The sequence below is a fragment of the Morus notabilis genome, unplaced genomic scaffold (genome assembly GCF_000414095.1).
Source record: "Morus notabilis unplaced genomic scaffold, ASM41409v2 Scaffold645, whole genome shotgun sequence".
Lineage (NCBI taxonomy): Eukaryota > Viridiplantae > Streptophyta > Magnoliopsida > Rosales > Moraceae > Morus > Morus notabilis.
Window position 1 is genome coordinate 192,497 of NW_010363463.1, and position 20,280 is coordinate 212,776.

The 20,280-nt window shown below is 33.0% G+C and overlaps 2 protein-coding genes across 2 annotated transcripts; one reads left to right on the forward strand and one right to left on the reverse strand.

Moving 5' to 3' along the window:
* The first annotated feature begins 3,426 nt into the window (after positions 1-3,426).
* Positions 3,427-8,200, forward strand: LOC21398605 (GTP-binding protein BRASSINAZOLE INSENSITIVE PALE GREEN 2, chloroplastic). Its single transcript, XM_010104412.2, has 4 exons — positions 3,427-3,562; positions 3,654-5,005; positions 6,907-7,074; positions 7,640-8,200. The coding sequence occupies exons 1-4, from the start codon at positions 3,460-3,462 to the stop codon at positions 7,973-7,975; spliced, it is 1,959 nt and encodes a 652-aa protein (XP_010102714.1). The 5' UTR covers positions 3,427-3,459; the 3' UTR covers positions 7,976-8,200.
* Positions 8,201-17,145: 8,945 nt separating this feature from the next.
* On the reverse strand, positions 17,146-20,042 carry LOC21398606 (protein EARLY RESPONSIVE TO DEHYDRATION 15). Its single transcript, XM_010104413.2, has 4 exons — positions 19,949-20,042; positions 18,009-18,390; positions 17,707-17,913; positions 17,146-17,488 (listed from the first exon to the last, which is right to left on the reverse strand). The coding sequence occupies exons 2-3, from the start codon at positions 18,355-18,357 to the stop codon at positions 17,756-17,758; spliced, it is 507 nt and encodes a 168-aa protein (XP_010102715.1). The 5' UTR covers positions 18,358-18,390; positions 19,949-20,042; the 3' UTR covers positions 17,146-17,488; positions 17,707-17,755.
* Positions 20,043-20,280: the final 238 nt, after the last annotated feature.

Below are 20,280 nucleotides of genomic sequence, written 5' to 3' on the forward strand. Positions count from 1 at the left end.
TGACATAAATAGTTCAATGGATAAATATAAAAACAATAATTTTAGTGACACACCTTTCTTAACTCTCCACATTGCCTTATTCTTAATACACATCATCCATAATTATGATTTAATATACTTGTTAAAAAGTCTTACTTATAATATTTTCATAAAATGATTACTTTAAACCACCTCATTTTTTTCACACCCATCATTTTATTTTTCTTATTTCTCTAGCTCTCTCTCTCTCTTCTTTTTTTTTTTAATTCCGGGATTCGGCTGTCCCGCTTAGAAGCAGGGGATTTTCGTCTACAAATGGTTAATTTTGTTTTCGTCAGTTCTGAATTCAATTTATTGTTTTTGATTGAATTTGTATGTACATTTATTTGATCCTACGCTGTCCATTTTTTCTTCTGATTGATTATATAGGTCAAACAGGTTAATTTTTCAAAAAAATTCCTTCGGATCTATTATACGATTGTTTTGAGCTTATTCAGAGATCATTTCTGTTAGCTAATCTTGTTTCTCTTTGAAGAATATCAGTGGTCTTTATAGAATTATTCGCTTAATATTGATTGATCTTTTTGTATGTTTCTTCTTCTTCTTCTTCTTCTTCTCACTCTCACGGTTGTAAATATTATGAAACTATGGCTTTGATTTGATTGATTTTGTTAATAATTTGTTATCTTCTTCTTCTTTGTAAATATTATGAAACTATGGCTTTGATTTGATTGATTTTGTTAATAATTTGTTATCTTCTTTTTCTATGGCTTTGACTTGATTGATTTTGTTTATCTTCGCATGCGTTTAGTTCAAGAATTCGTACTATGATTTGGATCATAGTTCGTTATAGTATTTTTTTTCACAAAAAATACACATAAATTAAAAATAATTCTGAATCATAATTTTAAATTTATCAACCAAACAACGCATCTTCTTCTTCTATGGCTTTGACTTGATTGATTTTGTTTATCTTCTTCTTTTATGGCTTTGATTTGATTGATTTTGTTAATCATTTGTTATCTTCTTCTTCTTCTTTGATTTGATTGATTTTGTTAATCATTTGTTATTTGGTTAATCAAAGCCTCTGCTTTTGATTTGTTATGTGGGGGGTGGTTTGAGTTTTTAATGTCCTGCGTAGCATGTTTTTTATAATCGATATATTAACAATTTGGGTCTTGATTATTGCCTTTTCTTGTATTGGAATTTCCTGTTATTGGTGTCTCTCATGGTGTGATCTTGGGACCCATGTTTTTAAGGAGCTCACTGCTTTTTAGATTCGATTTGATGAACTTTGAACAAATGGTTGCACTTCTGAATGATTAAATGAGGAGGAACTAATAGAATAATTATGTATTAAAAATAGTTTAACAATACTTATTATTTATGTAACATGTGTTATTTTTGTTAAAAAACTTAACATAAGGAGTTTTTTCTTGTTTGTTTGTTTTTGCATTTCAATTTTCAAATGACATTTTCCACCAAAAAAATTTAGTTGAGGGGAAAATTTTGCAACAGTTAATGAAGTTTTAGAGGAAAAGAATTAAAATTAAAGTTCAGCGGTATTTTGTGGTAAGACTTATAATTCAAGAAAAAACGTGTAATTTGTCATGTTCATTATTCTCAATTGCCGACTGTTTGTACTAGTGTCCTATTCTGCTGTTTGGATCCCTCTGTGTTCTTTTTTTTTCTTTGGCTGAGTGAAATTGTGGCGAACACTTCTAGTGATTTAATAATTCATCAACCGTGAAAATATATTAGCAGCCTAAATTGCAATTTCTTATTAACTACTACTCCATTAGCTTTGTGGTGTTTTGCTACCTGTTCATTTCACCGATTCGAGTTTAGAATTCAAGTTTTGTTACAGTAACAAGCTCTCAGAAACAGTCACATCTAATTTTTTTACTACAATAAAAAACTCTTATATAAAATCACATCTCAACTCAAATTAAAAACTTGAATAAACGAACTAAACGGATGTGGCCGTTGTTAAATTAACTTTCATGATCTTGGGCATGTATCTTAGCAAGAGAATCTAGATTCAAGTTGACATCTATCTATAAATGTGAGTTCTTTGCTTGGCAATTGAATTAGGATATAAAGTAGCACTTGCCGATGATTGAACTCAAACACTCGTCATCAACTTTGTGGCTTTTAAGTTCAAAATCACACAGAAATTGAAGCTAATATGAGACAAGATGGTATATAAAGATTCATGTCCAACACTAAATGACTTAAATTTACTTGGACGGGTGTAATTGTAAAGTTCAAAGTTGTTATTTTGACGACAATTTTGTTATTTGAATTTTACTCTATCAATCCAATTCACAAATTTTAATGTCAGTTTTTTTTCCAACACATTTTTTTTTTTATTCCAGAGGTTCCTACCATATTCAAAGCTCTTGAACTTTTTTTTTTTGTTGATTAGGGGCTTTTAAACATTAATCATAGTTTTACAATTCCCTTAAATTAATATTATTTAAAGTCAAATAATACAACTTCATAAAAAAATAGGGTTTTTAGTGCATTTGGCCCTCAAACTTGACAGAATTTAGCAAATTATCCCTCAAACTTTTAATTTTGGTAAGTTGCCACCTCAACTTGTAAAGTTGTTATAATACGCCCCATTATGAAGATGATTGTGTTAAATTAGTGTCGGAAAAGCATGTTCACTGAAAAATTTTAACATTCGAATTCAAATGTAACACAATTCTTTTAATTTCTCAACTTTTAATCCTTTAAATCTAATAAAAAAATTTGAATAAATTTAGTAAAAAGAGGCATATTGCAATAAATTTATAAATTTAGGAGGCTGATTGTCAAAAGTAAAAGTTTGGGAAACAATGTTCCAAACCACAACAAATTCAGTGAATAATTATGCTAAAAACCCCAAGAAATAGTTGAAACTTGAAAAAAAGTTATATAAAATAATAATAAAAAAACGTTTAACGCATGCAAAACAATAACGAATGTTTTCAATTTACTGTCTCTACATTTTTATTTATTAGAGAGTCCTTTATAAAGATTCATTAGTAAAACATCTTATTTTAACTATTTGATTAAGTTTTTAACTATTAGATTAGTGTATGTTCGTATTAAAAAGTTACAGCATATTATACAGAACTAATATATCTGTAAATCTGACAATTGAAAAAGTAATCCTACAGTCAAAATAGGTGTTCGATGGGTGAATTTTTTTAGAGAGTGAAAAAGCCTATTTTGAAAGAGGCCATTGTAAAAATAACTCTTTTGAAAAGTTTTATTAGTAAAATAATTTTTTAAAAATTTTTATTTGTAAAATGACCTCATTTTATAAAGAATGAGTAAATATTTTTTTTCATAAAAAATAAAAAAAAATTATTTTGTTAATTTTACTTTGTTGTTGGAAAGTCATTCTAATATATTGGCTCGGAAGGAGAAGGAAAACGTTGCGTTTTATCAGCGCAATTGGCATTTCTCCAATTTCCTCTGACAAAATCAATGGCAGCACTGTTATCTGCTACAGCCACCAAATTAAGCTTGAAGTTGCCCAACAATGGCTGTAGACAAGAAAACCCACCAACAATTTCCCCTTTTTTCCCAGGTAAGTTCCCTATCACAGCTCCATTTTCCTTCACTCTCTCGCTCAGGCCTAAAACCGCACTAAAACCCTCATTTTTCTTTTCCTTTCTCAGGGTTTTATGTTGACAACATTAAACACAACAAAAAGGTTTTATTTGTTAGTTGTACTGTTAAGAACCAACCTAGAAATATAATCCAAACAAGTGGAAAAAAAGTTAAAGCAAAAACAGTTGGTGGGATTGGAAACCGAGTTTTGAGTGAGGGACGAGATGAGGATGAACGCTATGCTCCTATTTGTCCTGGTTGTGGGGTTTTTATGCAAGATAAGGACCCAAATCTTCCTGGGTATTTTAAAAAAAAGGAGGTGACAATACCAGATTTGGAAGAGGATGTGGATAATTTTGAGGATGAGATTGAAATGTTTGACGAGGAAGATGACGAGGAAGAGGGGGTTTTGGATGAAATTGAGGATATATATGAAGAAAGTGAGATGGAACAAGGTGAAGTGAGAAGTGGGGATGAGTTTGATTGGGATTCTGATGAATGGGAAGCTAAGTTGATGGAAGAGGAAGACAATGATTTGGACGTGGACGGGTTTTCTCCGGCAGGGGTTGGTTATGGTAATGTAACTGCGGAGGTACTAGAGAGGGTGAAGAAGAAGAAGGTGTCGAAGACGGAGAAGAAGAGGATGGTTAGGGAAGCTCAGAAGGAGAGAGAAGAGGTCACAGTGTGTGCTAGGTGCCATTCCTTGAGGAATTATGGGCAGGTGAAGAACCAAGCAGCGGAGAACTTGATACCCGATTTCGATTTTGATAGGCTGATTTCTACCCGGCTGGTGAAACCATCTGGGAATTCCAATTGTACTGTTGTAGTTATGGTGGTTGATTGTGTCGATTTTGATGGTTCATTCCCGAAGCGAGCGGCAAAGTCATTGTTCAAGGCGTTTGAAGGAAACAAAGATGATCCTAAGCTTAGCAAGAGGCTGCCAAAGCTTGTTCTTGTTGCTACAAAGGTTGATCTATTGCCATCACAGATTTCTCCCACTCGATTAGACAGATGGGTAAGGCACCGTGCTCGGGCTGCAGGGGCGCCTAAACTAAGTGGAGTATACTTGGTTAGTTCTCGGAAGGATTTGGGTGTGAAGAATTTGCTTTCCTTCATCAAGGAGTTGACTGGGCCTCGAGGGAATGTGTGGGTTATTGGGGCTCAAAATGCAGGCAAGTCTACACTAATAAATGCAATTGCAAAGAAAGAAGGTGCAAAAGTTACAAAGCTCACAGAAGCTCCTGTTCCTGGGACAACGCTAGGAATTTTGAGAGTAGGAGGGATTTTGTCTGCCAAGGCAAAGTTGTTTGATACTCCGGGACTTCTACATCCATATTTAGTGTCTATGAGGTTGAACAGGGAGGAGCAAAAAATGGTCGAAATACGGAAGGAGCTACGGCCTCGGACTTATAGGATGAAGGTAAGTATTTCATTGCCATCTTTAGTCTATATTTGTGGTAAAACTCTGGAAAATAATTTAGACTTTGGATAATGTTTTAGCTCAACCGTACTTTTTGAAGCTTGAAGTTTTGTAGTAGCCATGGAGTATTTCATTGCTGTGCAGAAAGTGATAACATCTGTGACATTGGATCTATTAAGTACAATAAAGGCTATGGATTAGTTGTAAAAGCACCCCCAAAATCCAAAGTTTTTGTATCCCAGATGCTGAAAAAGTAAACTTAACTTCATTTTTGTCTGATACCAATTGCAGATGTTGACCCCACTTTCCCCCGGTTAGATATTGATCATACATTGTGCTGATAAGTAAATGTGGTTGTTTTACAATAAGCTAAGCTGGACTGGACGGTTATGTTTTAATCTATGAGAGAAGAGGTTTCTTGATTTCTAGATCAAATTTCATACAGGAATTCAGTGCATTGTTATTAAAAACTTGATGCAAGGGTGTTCCCGGGTCCATGGAGGAACATAGCATATTGTCATTATTGTAACTATTAATGATTATAGGATATGTAGCTATATGTGCATGAATATGGCAAGAGAATTTGTAAAGAAAAATAACAATCATAGTAATGATGTTGACAATAATAGTAATAATAACAGTAATGATTAATAATAATGATGATGATGGTAAATGATAAAACTGATAGTATAATAAGTAGTCGCTAAATTTGATAGTGCAATAAATACTTGTGTTGAATGTGATTAATTAACATTCCTTACTTTACCTCACGTGCATATGATCTTGATTATGACTCGGTGATGAGGAGAAAAAAAGAAATCAGTCAAAATCCAATTCAGGAACGATGTCAGAGGATTGTATGGGGAGAATACAATTCCCACAGAGAGTGATTAAACCTATGACCGGATATGGATTGGCTAATGCGTATATAGACATATATGCTTTAATTTTATTAAACTTCCCAAAAGATCACATGCTTGCCATATCTTACGCTCATGTTTCAATGTAATCTTTCTTTGTATGAGATGCATGAGAGATTATAATTCCTCTATATTCTTAATCCTTTTTCTCAAGTATGAGAAGGGAAATAGATTCTATATGTGCCTAAATTGCTGTTGATGTTGTTGGTTTCGAATTCGATTTTCTTCTCTCCTTTTTTTATTATCTTTCGGTCGAGTAGCCACATCTTTGGAACCACTGTAACTAGTTGTTTTTATATTGCTTAATATAGTCGACATGGCCATGTTGCCTCTTTTTTTTTTTTTTTTTTTTTTCCCTCTTTTAAACTGCAGCATGCTGTTTCTAAGCATATGCCCAAAGGAGCCATGTCTCCAACATTTCCTTGTTCTCTTTTTTTTTTCTCCCCCCTTTGAGAAAAGTACATGATTTATCATGGTTTTGTGCATATGGCATTCTAAATAATCAGATGCCATTGTGGTCTTTTGTTTTCTCTTTATTAATTGAATGACAATTGTTTATTTTTAAGTAGAGTGGTATAAATATTATTTTTTACCATTTTAAGTGGTATTTTTGGTTTTTTCCCTTTGTATTTGTAGACATTCTACCTTGCACTGCCCATGTGGCTTAATGAGCTACCTGGAGCCCCCTTTTTCTTCTTTTATGCTTTCAGTCCTTTATTTTTATCACTCGTCCTCTTTAATGCATTGCGTTTCTATTAATTAGTGTATCAAATCATACGCAAATTTTACTATCGTGGGTCACTTGAGCAATGTTGTATTCAATCCTTCCAAGCGTTATCTCATGACATCGTTCCCTGCTGAATATATATATATATATATATTTTAATCCATCTCCTTTTATTCTTTCTTCAGAAACAAAAAGTTAACAAAGTTTACTTTAAAGTCTAAATCTAATGATCTCGTCTTGTTTGATATCTGCAGGCAGGACAGGCCATACATGTTGGTGGTTTGATGAGACTGGACCTCCTTGAAGCCTCTGTTGAAACAATTTATGTCACTGTTTGGGTATCGCCAAATATTTCTCTACACATGGGGAAGATTGAAAATGCTGAAGAAACTTGGACAAAACACGTCGGGATTAGGTTGCAGGTATTATTTAATTTCCCCATTGCTGTGTCTTTACTGTTGGTAATCTATTCATCAATTCGGTTCCCGCCCACACAATTATGTTCAAGTCACATGCCAATTCTAGTTTAGTAGCTATTATTGAGGTTTTCAGAAAGCTTAGGAAAAATGCAGTTGTTCTTTGAGTTCTTAGTTTTTTTGGCAGGTCTGATTAGTGAATTAGTCACAAATTTAGCGTTTTTCTTGTCTTTCTTTCCATAGGCATTTGGAATATATTTTTGACGTGGGACTATCGGGAAAGCTGAGTGGACATTTGGTTCATGTATTCAAAATCATGATTCAAAATCATTTTCGTTTTACGTGTGTTCTTTGTGAGAGAAAAATACTGTAGAGAACCATGAATCATGATTCAGAATTATAGACGAATACAGGAAACAAACATCCTGTTAATAGATGTATTGTGCTATTCGATTGTATATTGTCATAGTGTTTTGATGTGGTGTTTTTCTGATAGCTTTAGTACTGTTCTTCATCTGCTTACTAATTTTACACGAGTTTCTTAATTTATGTTACTTGTTATTAATTGCAGCCTCCCATCGGCGTTGAGCGTGCTTCTGAAATAGGCCAATGGGAAGGCAGAGAAGTCAAAGTGTCGGGAACAAGTTGGGAAATAAACAGCGTTGACATTGCAGCCGCTGGCTTAGGTTGGTTTTCTTTAGGTCTCAAAGGAGAATCAACCTTGAGATTGTGGACGTTCGACGGCATTGAAATAACTCAGCGAGAACCTTTGGTCCTTGACCGAGCTCGTTCCCTCGAGAGACCTGGTTTCTGGCTGCCCAAGGCTATTTCTGATGCCATTGGCAATCAATCCAAGCTCGAAGCTCAAATGAAAAGGCTTCAAGTGGAAGATGCAGAATCGCTCTAAGAAGTAAGAAGTATCCATTTGAATACAAGAGGCAATTTTGATACAAATAAATTAAATTCTGAGGGGCTCATAGTATACTCGTAAATTCTAGTTATAGTAAATTCCAAGGGCAGTAGATGGTTAAATATACAATGTGTATTTGTAACTTGGAAAATCATTTATCAAGTATATCCTATCAGTTCAATTTCTTAAAGGGGTGATTCTACTAAAATAGGGGCAATCCGACGACAGGGATCCATAAGGACATTAATCGCCTTAAGAGAATTCAAATTAGATTATGCATATTGTATTGGGTTAGATATGAGGTGCGCATTTTTAGGCGCATAGCTGCACTCGCGTTATAAGCGCCGTCTTATTTAAACTGTACAACCATAAGCGCCGTCTTATTTAAACTGTAGAACTATAAGCGCCGTCTTATTTAAATTGTACAATTATAAGCGCCGTCTTATTTAAACTGTAGAACTATAAGCGCCGTCTTATTTAAATTCTACAATTATAAGCGCCGTCTTATTTAAATCGTACAATTGAGATGAATAGCCCCCAACAACTTGATGCCCTGGCAGCAGTAGAATTCCCAAGAAATTTGGTATTCGAACTAAATAAACATATTTTTATGTTATGTATTCTCAAAAGCCAGCTAAAAAGAAAAAAAAAATTACATTAATATCCAAAGCTAAAAGAAAGAACACCAAAACAGAGTTTGGTTAAATTGATTAATTGGAAACTCTTAACATAATAAACATAAAACAATCGTAAAAATGCCCATAATAACTGCAAAAACTACTTCCCCTCTCGTTTGTTTAATTGCGTGTTTTCTTCTTCCTCTTCAATATAAGACATGTCTTTTTCTTATTATTTATTTATTTATAATTTACACAAGCAAACAAAAGAAAAGGAAAATGTGAGATTTGATTTTATAGAGAAATAAAAAGATGAAAAGTAGAACATAGGTCTTTAAGCGATTAATTAACAAAATACCAACAAGGGGAATAAATCCCTATTCTTTTTTTAAGGGTAAATAAATTCCTATTCTATTGCTTACTTATCTAAAAAATTGGGTTTATCTAGTCTCACCGGTTTGGACTATCCCACCATTATAATGTATTGAAGAGAAAATGTAACATGATATCTATTGAACATGACACTGATATTAAAAATGTGAGACATTAAAATAACATATTATCTCTAAATATTAATATACCTTTATAATATCCCTGTTATGTTAAATAATTAAATTAAAGTTAAATAATAGTCAGAGAAAATTAAATTTCTTAGTATTACGTTTTTCTAATATTCATATTACATTAAATAAATATCATGTTATATTAAATAATGTATGCGTTACGTTAAATAAATATTATGGTTATACTTTTACTTTTATGGTCCAGTAAACAAGGCTTATATATATCTTAAAAATTTTTGCCCGGTTCCAAGCAATGGAGTGGAGACTGGAGATCTATAGCCACTGAGGTTTCCCTTTTTAGTTAATCAGTTATAATTTATTTTACGACTCTTTGATACATCTTTTTAATCTGATCCATTCAATAACAATCTAGTGGCTGGAAATTGCTACCCTACCGGTAGGGTGAAAGAACATTACCCTATCATAGACATCCCCTTTAAATCTAAAGTGCAGGATGTACTTAAATTTGTTCTTATTTATTTTAATTTCATTCCCTAACTTGCTTCTCACTTCCTAATTCCCTTCCTTTCAACATTCACTTTCTTTCTCCTCATCTTTTTCATGGCTTTCAATTTTCTAGAGATGTCAATTGGGCCAAGTGGCCCATCAAGCATGATAGCACGGCACAAAATTTTTTAGACCGGGCACGACATGACACGAGATTATAATGGATTGAGTTAAGCACGACATGAGATGATAGACCGTGCAAGGCTCATAGTTTTTGGCACGTGAGTTAGCACGACACAACACGACAATAAGGACGAGCACGGTACGAACACGACACTAGATGATATATCGGCATGACAAATATAATTTTTTTTTTCTTTTTATTGTTAATTTTACATTATTGTTACAATTTACATATTTATAAATAATTTAAAAAATATATATCTACATAAACAAAATTAATTCATTTGACCTTAAAAAATTAGTTGATTTACATTAATTTTCATCATTTTGACAGTGACAATAATCAACAAAAAATATTGTAATATAATTGATTAATAATATCATACTTTAATAAAAAATATATTAATCAATTAATATAGCATTCCTCGATAAATTATTGCCGTTGGCTATGTTTATTACTTTTGACAATTACAAATTTACATTCTCAAATATATTAATGAAAAATTTTATTTATAAATTACTATTTATAATGGCATCAAGTTTTTTGCTTGTTTTTTTCTTAGTAATAGTATATAAAATTATATTTTTATTTAAAAACTGTTTAAAAAAACAAATTTAAATGACTTGATGGTTTAATAGGCCGGCCTAAAAATTCATTGTGCTAAGCACGATAAAGACACGAGCACGAGAACCGCGTATGTGCCTAGGCTCATGAGGCTGACCGAGCCTATGATTTTTGATCTTGGACTGACACGAATACGGCACGGAAATTCAATGGGTTAGGCTAAGTACGACACGAAACACGTATGGACCTAACCGATCATGAGCCGGACCGGCACGACACGACACTCTATTTTCTTCTATATCTTTCACTCTCTTGATTGACTTCTTTTATCCTTTCTTGATTTTACATTCCTCTCTTTTTAACTTTTTGACCAAATTATATTGGTCAAAATTTCAAATATATAATCAATTAGTAGAAGTAAATTTGACAAAGTACTTGCGAAGTTATTGATCATTCTTCACGCATATACATTATTCACATTCCGTTTGGTCTAAGGCCATAGTTTCTTATAATAAAGGGATAAAATCTACTTTGGTACCCTCTAGAATAGATTCTTTCCATGGTGTTAGAGATTCTTTTTCCGTTTGTTTTATAGTAGATATTTTTTTTAGTAATAAGAGCGATGTTGATTACACTATGTAAGTGTTTTATTTGATTGTTTTTGTACTTTCAATTTATAATAATAAAAGTGGTCTCTCTACTCTATTTTTATTTGTGAGTCTAATCCACTGAAATAATTTTTTAGTGGTCTTTTCACTTGTGAGTGATCTTTGTTATACGGGCATCTTGCTCTCCTTCAAAGAGTAAAAGAAATGTGGTATTGAAAAAAATTAAATAAATAACAAAATGTATACTTTTTCATTGACCTTGAAAAAAGAAAAAAGAAAAAAGATGCAAGGCGAACGAAATTATAAGCAACAAAGTTAAGGGGCAAAGTATTGTCACCAAAAAGAAAGTAGTACTCGAGCAGCCAGGGGCAGAACAATGGCGCGTTACCCAAAATTATCTACATTTATGATTCGTTTAGTTTGTTGATTTAAATTTTTAATTTGAATTTATATGTGACTTTATATGAGAGCTTTTTACTGTAATAAAAAGTTATATGTGACAGTTTCTTCGAGTTTTTTACTGTAACAAAACTCGAATCGGTGAAATAAACGAGACTTTAATAATGTAAGTATAAGAATAAGGATAGATGAGCTATATATATAGACTTGTTTTTAATAAGTACATGCAATTTTTTTTTTCCAGAGATTCGATTCATAATCAGGAATGCAATCTTCTTCATGCTCTAAGTCATGATCTTTTATGATCATAATTACAATCACGTCCTTAATTGCAAACGCTGTGTGTAGTTATTACAAAAAAAAAAAAAAAAAACTCAAACAACCACAAAAAATTCGAGTTCTTGAAACACAAAAGGAGAGACTGAAAAAGAAAGAGAAACCCTTTTTTTTCTCCTGATTCACACATAAATGCACATTTTGCCTTGGTTGTCTAGATATCTATAGTCATATAATTGACTCAAAGCAGACATATTTAGACATCACAATATATGAAAAAAATTTGCACTTTCGTTCCTTGCATTTTGCGTTTTACTTTAATTTTTAGTCCTTCCTTCTTTTATATTTACACGTTTTTGGTGTATCATTTATTCCTCTTCACTTTTCTATTTTTTTCCTTTAAAAATCTATTTATACTACATTATTTATGGTTTCTATGAAATGCTATTAAATTTTTCCACGAAATCTCACGCACACGCGCGTTCAAACTAGTTGGAGTCGGATCAACGAGCTAAGATCGTCACTAGGTCGGTCGATGAGCCGGCCCCAATGTCAGGTATCAATCCAACGGTTCAGGACTAGCACCACGTTTTCGTGTTCTTTTATATAGAATTTAAAAACAAAAACTTTACCGAACGAGCTTAATTACTTTGCATTATAATCACAATACATGCCATTATAGAATCGCTTCAAAAGTAATACAATGATATATGTGAGACCAAAAAAAAAAAAAAGAATCAATTCACACAATTAGTATAAAAATGGAAGCGCAACCGAAAAAAATAAAAGAAACGATGTTTAATTTATAGATTCAGAATTATTTTTTATTTACGTGTATTTTTTATAAGAAAAAACACTGTAACGAGTCACGAATTATGATCCGAACCATGACACGAATCTACCAATCAAACACACGCTAACTAATTAATACTAGGAAATTTCAACTGATTTATTCAATAGAATGTCGATCAAGATAACAATTAGATCAAGAAATCTGAAGTCAAATTAAAAATCTAATAAACTCCGAGCTCTTTTTCTCTCGTTCGTCCATTCTTCTATCCTCGTCACGAGTCCCATGAAGCATTCGATACTGGCGAAGAGAAACGCCGACATGGCTAAGCTCAGAATAAATGCAAATGCCACCTGTCCGTTTGTTTGTACGGCTCTACGTCTCAGAGCATGAATAATAACGCTTGCTATATGGCACGTGCAAATCCAACATGTTGCTGTGTACGTTAGGAAAACGCTTATAAAAGTTTCTAATCGATTTAATCGCTTTATATTCGTGCGATTTTCTTCCACCATGATATAAACCATAGCTTTTTATACCAACAAAAAAAAAAGCAAAAAAAAAAAAGAGAAAAAAAGTGAGATTGATGTATTGAAAAAAGAAGATTACAAATTAACAATTATTTCTTCTAATTATTCTCTAATAGGATGTTTGGTACGAGAATTCGTGTCATGATTCGTGACTCATTACAGTATTTTTTCTCACAAAAAATATATGTAAATTGAAAATAATTTTAAATCATGATTCTAAATTCGTGAACTAAACGTCCACTATAATTGAATAATGAAAAAAAAAGAGTGATTACCTGTTAAAGACTGGTCTATTCGCAAGATGTGTTCTTAATTATTCTTTAATTAGAATATTGGAAAAGATTGAATGATGAATCGAATGATGATTGATTTCTCTGAATTCTCCACTATTGAATGTTAATTCTATATTTCGGTATATATATAGGCGCGCAAGGTATCATAGAGCAACTAGGACTCGAATTGTTTATTTGTATTTAAAATGTGTGTTGTTCTTTAATATACTAAAACCCATGACAAGTGTGTACAAGTGTAATTTGTGTTGGTCTCGAATTATAATTATAAACCGAATGGATAATGGTACTTTTAACGTACTTATCTGGATGAACTTATTTTGAGGAGTTTTGAAAAACGTCCCAAAAAAGGGCAAGACCAAATTCTTTCACTTTGTTTCACAGAACATCATATCGTATAATAATATATAGTATAAATATTATATTGTATAAACTAATACAGATAGTAGATTAATACAGTTTGTGTTGTATTATAAAATACAGTTCTTTTCTGTATGATGTATTGTATTAGTTTATAACGGATTCAAGATCGATATTGGGATTGGGCGCGATTGGGAGTCGAAGTCTAAAAAATTAAAGGGCATAATGCAAAAAATTAAGGGGCACAGTATATTTTCTTAAAATCACATTTTGATCCCTTAACTTTTTTTTAAAAAAAAAATACATTTTTACCCCCAAAAAGTTTTTAAGAAATTAAATTTTGAGCCTGAAAGTTTTGGAAAATTAAATTTTGACCTCATAATTTTCAAAAATTACATTAACACCTAATTTTTAGAAATTTACATTTTGAGCCCCTATACAACATGAAATTTTAAAAATTTACATTTTGAAGCCTTTTACAACATCTCCTTACGCCAATCGTTGTATTATGTTATGATAAAATAATACAAAACAATACATTTATACAATATAGTATAATACGACTTCCCAAACATGATATATACTGTGGTGATTGTTTTACTGTTAAAAATTCTTAAGGTTTGTGTGAATAATCTCTCTCTCTCTCTCTCTGATTTTTTTTTATTTTTTTTATAGAGGAAAAATCGTTGCAGCTAAAAGGGACTATCTATCTATCTATCTATTACCTCCTATAAAACGACATGTGTGCCTAACGAAACGACGAAACGATTCGTTAGCTGCATTTCGTTAGGTGTTTTTTTTTTTAAATCCTTCCAGCTTTTTTTAAACAATTTTTTTCTTCTTCTTGTCCTTTCTTGTCCTTGTTTTTTTTTTTTTTTTTTCCTTTTTTTTCCTTTTTTTTTTTTTTTTCTTTTCCTTCTATTTACCTTTTTTCTTCTGCCATTTTTTTTTTTTTTTTTTTTACAGAATTGGGTTTTAGAGTTTTTTCCTTTTTTTTTTCGTTGCGTTCCAGTTTTTTCTTTTTTTTTTTTTTTTTTTGTATTTTTCCTTTGCTTTTTTTTTGCTTCATGCTTGTTTTCTTTCCTCTTATACATATTGCTTTTTTTTTTTTCATTGTGTGATCTTATTTTCATTTTGAACTGTATATAATCAAAATATATCTTATAGTTTCATTTTCAAATGTGTACTATCACCAAATAACATTTTTCAAATGTGTGACTGCGTAAATTCTTTTAGGTTATACATTTTTTCCAATGTGGTCCACGTAACTATTTTTCTTTGATTTCCCTGTTGAAATAATTTCTTCTAAAATATGACCCTACCCAAACAAATTTTTTTTAAAAAATTAATAAATGGAATATGATAGTGTGCTTTCAACTGGCATCCTATAATAGAAAATTGTATATTGACGGCCGCATATATGTAAATATCTGAGATATTTATAGAGATCAGAATGTCCAAAAACACCGAGAAAATATTCTTTTCCTTATTCCTTTATTTTTTTTTTTTTCAATATATGAGATAACATGATTCAAATCAAAAGTAATAAAAAAAATATTAAGACTACTCATTATACCTTTATGAAGACTACCCATTAAGTCGAATAAATCAACAATATCTAATTTATGAATTAACAGTAGAAATAGATTAAAAAAATTATAGATATATATCTATCTATATATATTTTTAAAAATTATACATATTTTATTTAGTCGTAACTTATTTAAAAAAAATGTTTTATTTCTGTTTGAATTTGATAATTCATTCTTTTTTTTTTTTTTTTGATGGTTGGAACTTGCGTTTATTGAAGGCAAGCTGAATCAGCTTGTACAAAACAGCTTACAAATCTGGTGCAAGAGTCTACCCATTCTACATCAGAAGAACTAGATAAAGCAAAAGAAGCCAACAAGAAGCATTAGAAATTCCCTAAAGAATATCACCCACAATACTAGAGTCTGCTGATCTTGAAGATGATTGTTGAACGGCTCGACAACATTCACCGCATCGGACTCAGATCACCTAACTTTGAAAGCCTTGAGTTGTTCTTTTAGAGTGTAACTTGAGTGTAATTTTTGAGTTGAATTTGAGTTATAACTTGAGTTGAAGTTATAACTTGAATAAAGTTGAATAAAGTTAAAACTTAAAAGAACATGAACTTGAATAAAGTTAGAACTCGAGTTGTCTTTTTTTGAGTTTTTTAGACAAAAGAACAACCCCAAATTATAGCTTGGGCGAAAGAAATTCCCTCCCGAACATCCAAACATTCGGCAATGTGAGGGGAGAAGCGCCCATGAACCTAGAGGGCTGTTCATAAACCTGCAAAATCCGCATGCCTAACCCATCTCATCCCAACTCAATTTAGAAAATGTAATTTTTAGTATTAAATTTTATTTTTCAGCCCATTCAATGGCTGGCCTAAAGTTTTAGGATGGGATGTAGATTGGACCTTTAATAGCCTGCACACTCCAATCCAACCTGGACTCTAATTTGCCTCCTCTAATATCTAATCTTAAGCATGCAACTCATTTTTACTGTCTAGTTTCTTCATGTTTGAATTAAGCCTCTATGTTAAGACTAATTTATGTTTGCTTTATGTTTGATGTTGGATGAACTACTTTACTTCATGTTTGATGTTGGATTGAACTTTGAATTTCTATCTATTTGAATGTTGAAATTATTATTTCTATTTGATGATGAACTTTGAATGTTGGATTGAACTTTGAGTTTTTAATTTTTTGAATGTTAAAACCAACCACTCAACCCACCCCGCACCGCACCAACCCAACCCAAACATCATTGGGTTGTGAAATTTTTCTAACATCGTTGGAGCTAAATATGTGTAACCCGCACCCTTTGGGGTGGGGGCAGAAAAAGTCATATTCCGCACCAACCCAACCCATGAACAGCCTTATAAACCTGCTTTGCCAACGCATTCTTCAGTTATTGATGTTTACAATTAAGAAATAATAAAATGTCTATTATATAAAATATTAATACCAATTACGGTTGAGACTTGAGAAGAGATTGTAAAATATTGGTTCAAATCAAATAAAAAAAACCAAATTAAACCAATTACAATCAGTTTAATTTAAATTGGATTAAATCCATTAACTGATTTAGTTTGGTTTAAAAATCTTTAAACAAATTTGTAATTAATTTGGTTTGCATTTCACCTACAATAGGTTGGTTGGTTTGCACACCCCTCCCCGATAACTAGCCAATTTGTCTGGGACGTAACTCGACTGTCGCCCAATCGCAGACCTTTTGCATCAATTGCGTGGCAAAGGAGATGAACATCGCTGAAGTAAGGGCGGAGATTTGTTGGGATGTACCCGTATAGCCCAGTTGGAGACAAGCAGTGAGGTATTTTATCCAAAGAACAGGATAAGGGTTGCGAGACCATACTTACAAAGAATTTTCAAAGCACTTTTTCTTGGTACCTTTAGACACCGTTTCTAGTCCAATGAAAAATATAATAGCAAGTACTGAAGCAATTGCAAAGCCAGAGTTAAATTTTAATCATCGCAAATCGACAAGGATGATAAAATCCGTACTTTATAGGTAGAGATAGACCAAGAGAATACAGCATAACCGGTTAAATGCCTCAGAAGATCAGTGCCAACGTCAGGAAGAAAACAATAAATCAAAACACAAATTCAGTATTCTGCAGCCAAGCTCTGCATAGGATAAGGACTAAGGAGTGTGTATCATCTTTGATTGATCAGCAATGGCAACAAAGCGAAAACATAGGATAAGCCATGTACTGAAACTAAATGAGTGCGAAATGCGCGGGCAAAACGGAGCCAGGCTCCGGCGAGTCGGTGACGCAAGGATCTTTTTGTTTAGACGTGTGAAGGAAACAAGCAGAGGTTCTGCTGGGCCCTGAACATTTCCAAGAAAGAGAATTCAATTTCCTGATGAAGGTAATGATTCTTTATACTATTTTTTCTTTTGTTACAATTTTACATTTTTTTTTTCTTCTTAGTTTCGTAAACCGAAGAAATGCTACCAGAATGAACAAGGATGGAAGCTCGAGTTCAACAACCTTGCTCTATACATGAAAATACAGAAATTACAGAAGGCGATAAGTTGAACATTACTCTAGTGTTGGATCTGCAAACTAATGTCATCGGCAACTTTATGCTTCATTCAACGGGGCTGCTGAATGCGGCGTTGGCTGTTCTTTGAGCTCGTGAATTTGGCTGCCTTCTCTGCATATTTTGCAGGTTCCACGTGAAACTTGGGGCTTCTTTCCTCCAAATACTTCATGTTCTGTATCAGTGCCTCAGCCCCCATTGCTAAGCCTCCTGTCCAAATTAATGAATGCATGCATTATTACTCCTGAATAGAAATTCTCAATTGCAGTTCTGAATTGTTTAATCCTGGGAGTCTTAGTTCATACCGTTTTCGTGCATTCCATTGGAAGGTAACAGATGTGACTTATCTCCTTCTGTTTCAGAGAACTCAATGAACTCTTCAAACTGAGCTTCTATATTAGAAAACTCGTCACCAGCATCGAGATCAAATGTCTCTGGCAACAAATCAGCTACATTGTCAATGTCATCGTCTGCATTACTGTAGAAAGCATCCTCATCTTGATGTTGGCTCAGCCAATAGTCATGGTACCACGGCGAGGTTGTGATCAGTTGCCACCATTCAGGGGAGAAATCTTCCACTTGGCGAAAAGCAGCAGGAATAAAGAGAGGAGCGTTAGGGTTTAGTGTTGACCTTCCTCCAGACACTAGTGCCATCCTTTTCAATCAACTCGATTTCTAGTTCCTTATCTGTATATTAATAATCAAATTGGAAAATTGGATGAGCTCAAATTTATTGGAGCCATTTCAAACCAAAGAATGAAAACTCTTTAAGTCAAAAATCAATCTTGGTTTGGAAATTAAAAACGTTAAATATCTTTCTGGCCTTATCTACAACACATGATTAACTAGGGCACACTGACATGGTAATAGATCTACGAGTATGATCAATGAAACTTTGAAACCAATCTAAGCAAAGTGTAGATAAAAGCCCCAGAGATCAAAATGATCTACCACTGAAAGCCAAAATGAAAGTGTGTGATAGCTACGAAAATCTATTACATCGTTAACAACCTGAAATCAATCACACAACTTAGCTCACTGCCAACCACAGATACAAGTTCTAAGAGTCAAATCATTCCGAGATTATGCAGACCGAAAAACCAAAGTCATTATAACCGCAGTACCACAGACCACAATGAACACAACAACAATACTTGCAGACAGAGAATGTATTCAAAAACTCAATCAAAATGCTTCCAAGTCTTGTGTTAGAAAGATACATCATCAGTAATACCCTAACCCATACTTGTGTACATACTCAGACACAACACAGACAACTTATGGGCCTGTTTGATTTATGATTGGTTTTCCGCGTTTTGGAAATACTAGTCCCAGAACTAAAAAATTGAAATCAGTGATTGAAACCTGAAACCATAAATTAAGGTAGGCATGCTGGTCTAGGGATCATAAAGCGAAAGCGTCTTTTCTTTGTCGTTTGCATTTCGGTGTCTCAAAAAGTAGCTGGTTCGACAAATCTATAATGGAAGTAGGCTAATTTCTCTACTCCAAATATCTGTATATTCCTCAAACTTAATCAACGACCTGATAAATGATACTACCAAATGAAATTAAGTCCATTACGCAAATTTTAAGTTTTGAAGAAAGAGATGTATAACGATTCGTCACTTCAAAAGCGCACACAACCAGGCTAAACTAAAAACAAAATGATCAAAAGTACAGATCAAAGCCACAAAGGGTCGCTTTTTGCAAAGAACAACTAGAAGAAGTAAAACACAAAGTAAGCGCCATAACCGGAAATATCAGTGCCAAATCGCTAAAAACAAACCACAAAAAAGTTCCTAGATCGAAACATTCGTCAAATCGAGCTATCAAAAAAAAAAAAACCTTCAAATTTCGGGTGTAAAAGGTTTCTCCAAATTCATCATCGAAAGTCACAGAGGAAGTCGTTTAGAACTGATCATCGTCGCAATTAAACAATAAAATACGTAAAATCCTTTTGCCTTTCCTTCATTTTTCCCCTAATTTACTGAGTCTCCACATAGAATCAGCATCTGCTTTACGGATCCATACTATATATGAAGTTCCGTAATTGAACATCCAAAATCCTAATTCAAAATACCTATTTTCCTCAGTTTTCCGAGCAAACGAACAGAGAGTGAAAATCAACCAACGTCATCGGTTCCGCACAACTAAAATTCCACAAATCGAAGGAAAATAACTTGCACCGTTCAATCTTTCCAAAATTAGAGAAGCGAAATTGTTTAAAAGAGTAGAATTGATTTACCTTGAGGGAAGAGAATTTTCCGTCGGAAATGTTCCAGGAAAAGAGGTTCAGACCAATCAACGAAATCAAAGGTGCGCGTGAAAAGAGCGATAGCGAGGGTGGGTTTATATAAGGCGAGCGATCCGAGCCTCGTTGCTTCGGAGTTCCGAGGCTGAGGTTCGGAAAAGCCACTGGTTAAGTTCGTAGTGTACGGCTTCAAAAACTATTAGCTGCCGGTACTCGGTTTTACGGGGTAAAGTCTGGCTACTGTTTGTTGACCTGACTTGTACTACTCATTTTCACACGGTTTATTTTTTTTATTGGACCCATTAAAAATTCATTAAAAAAAGTGA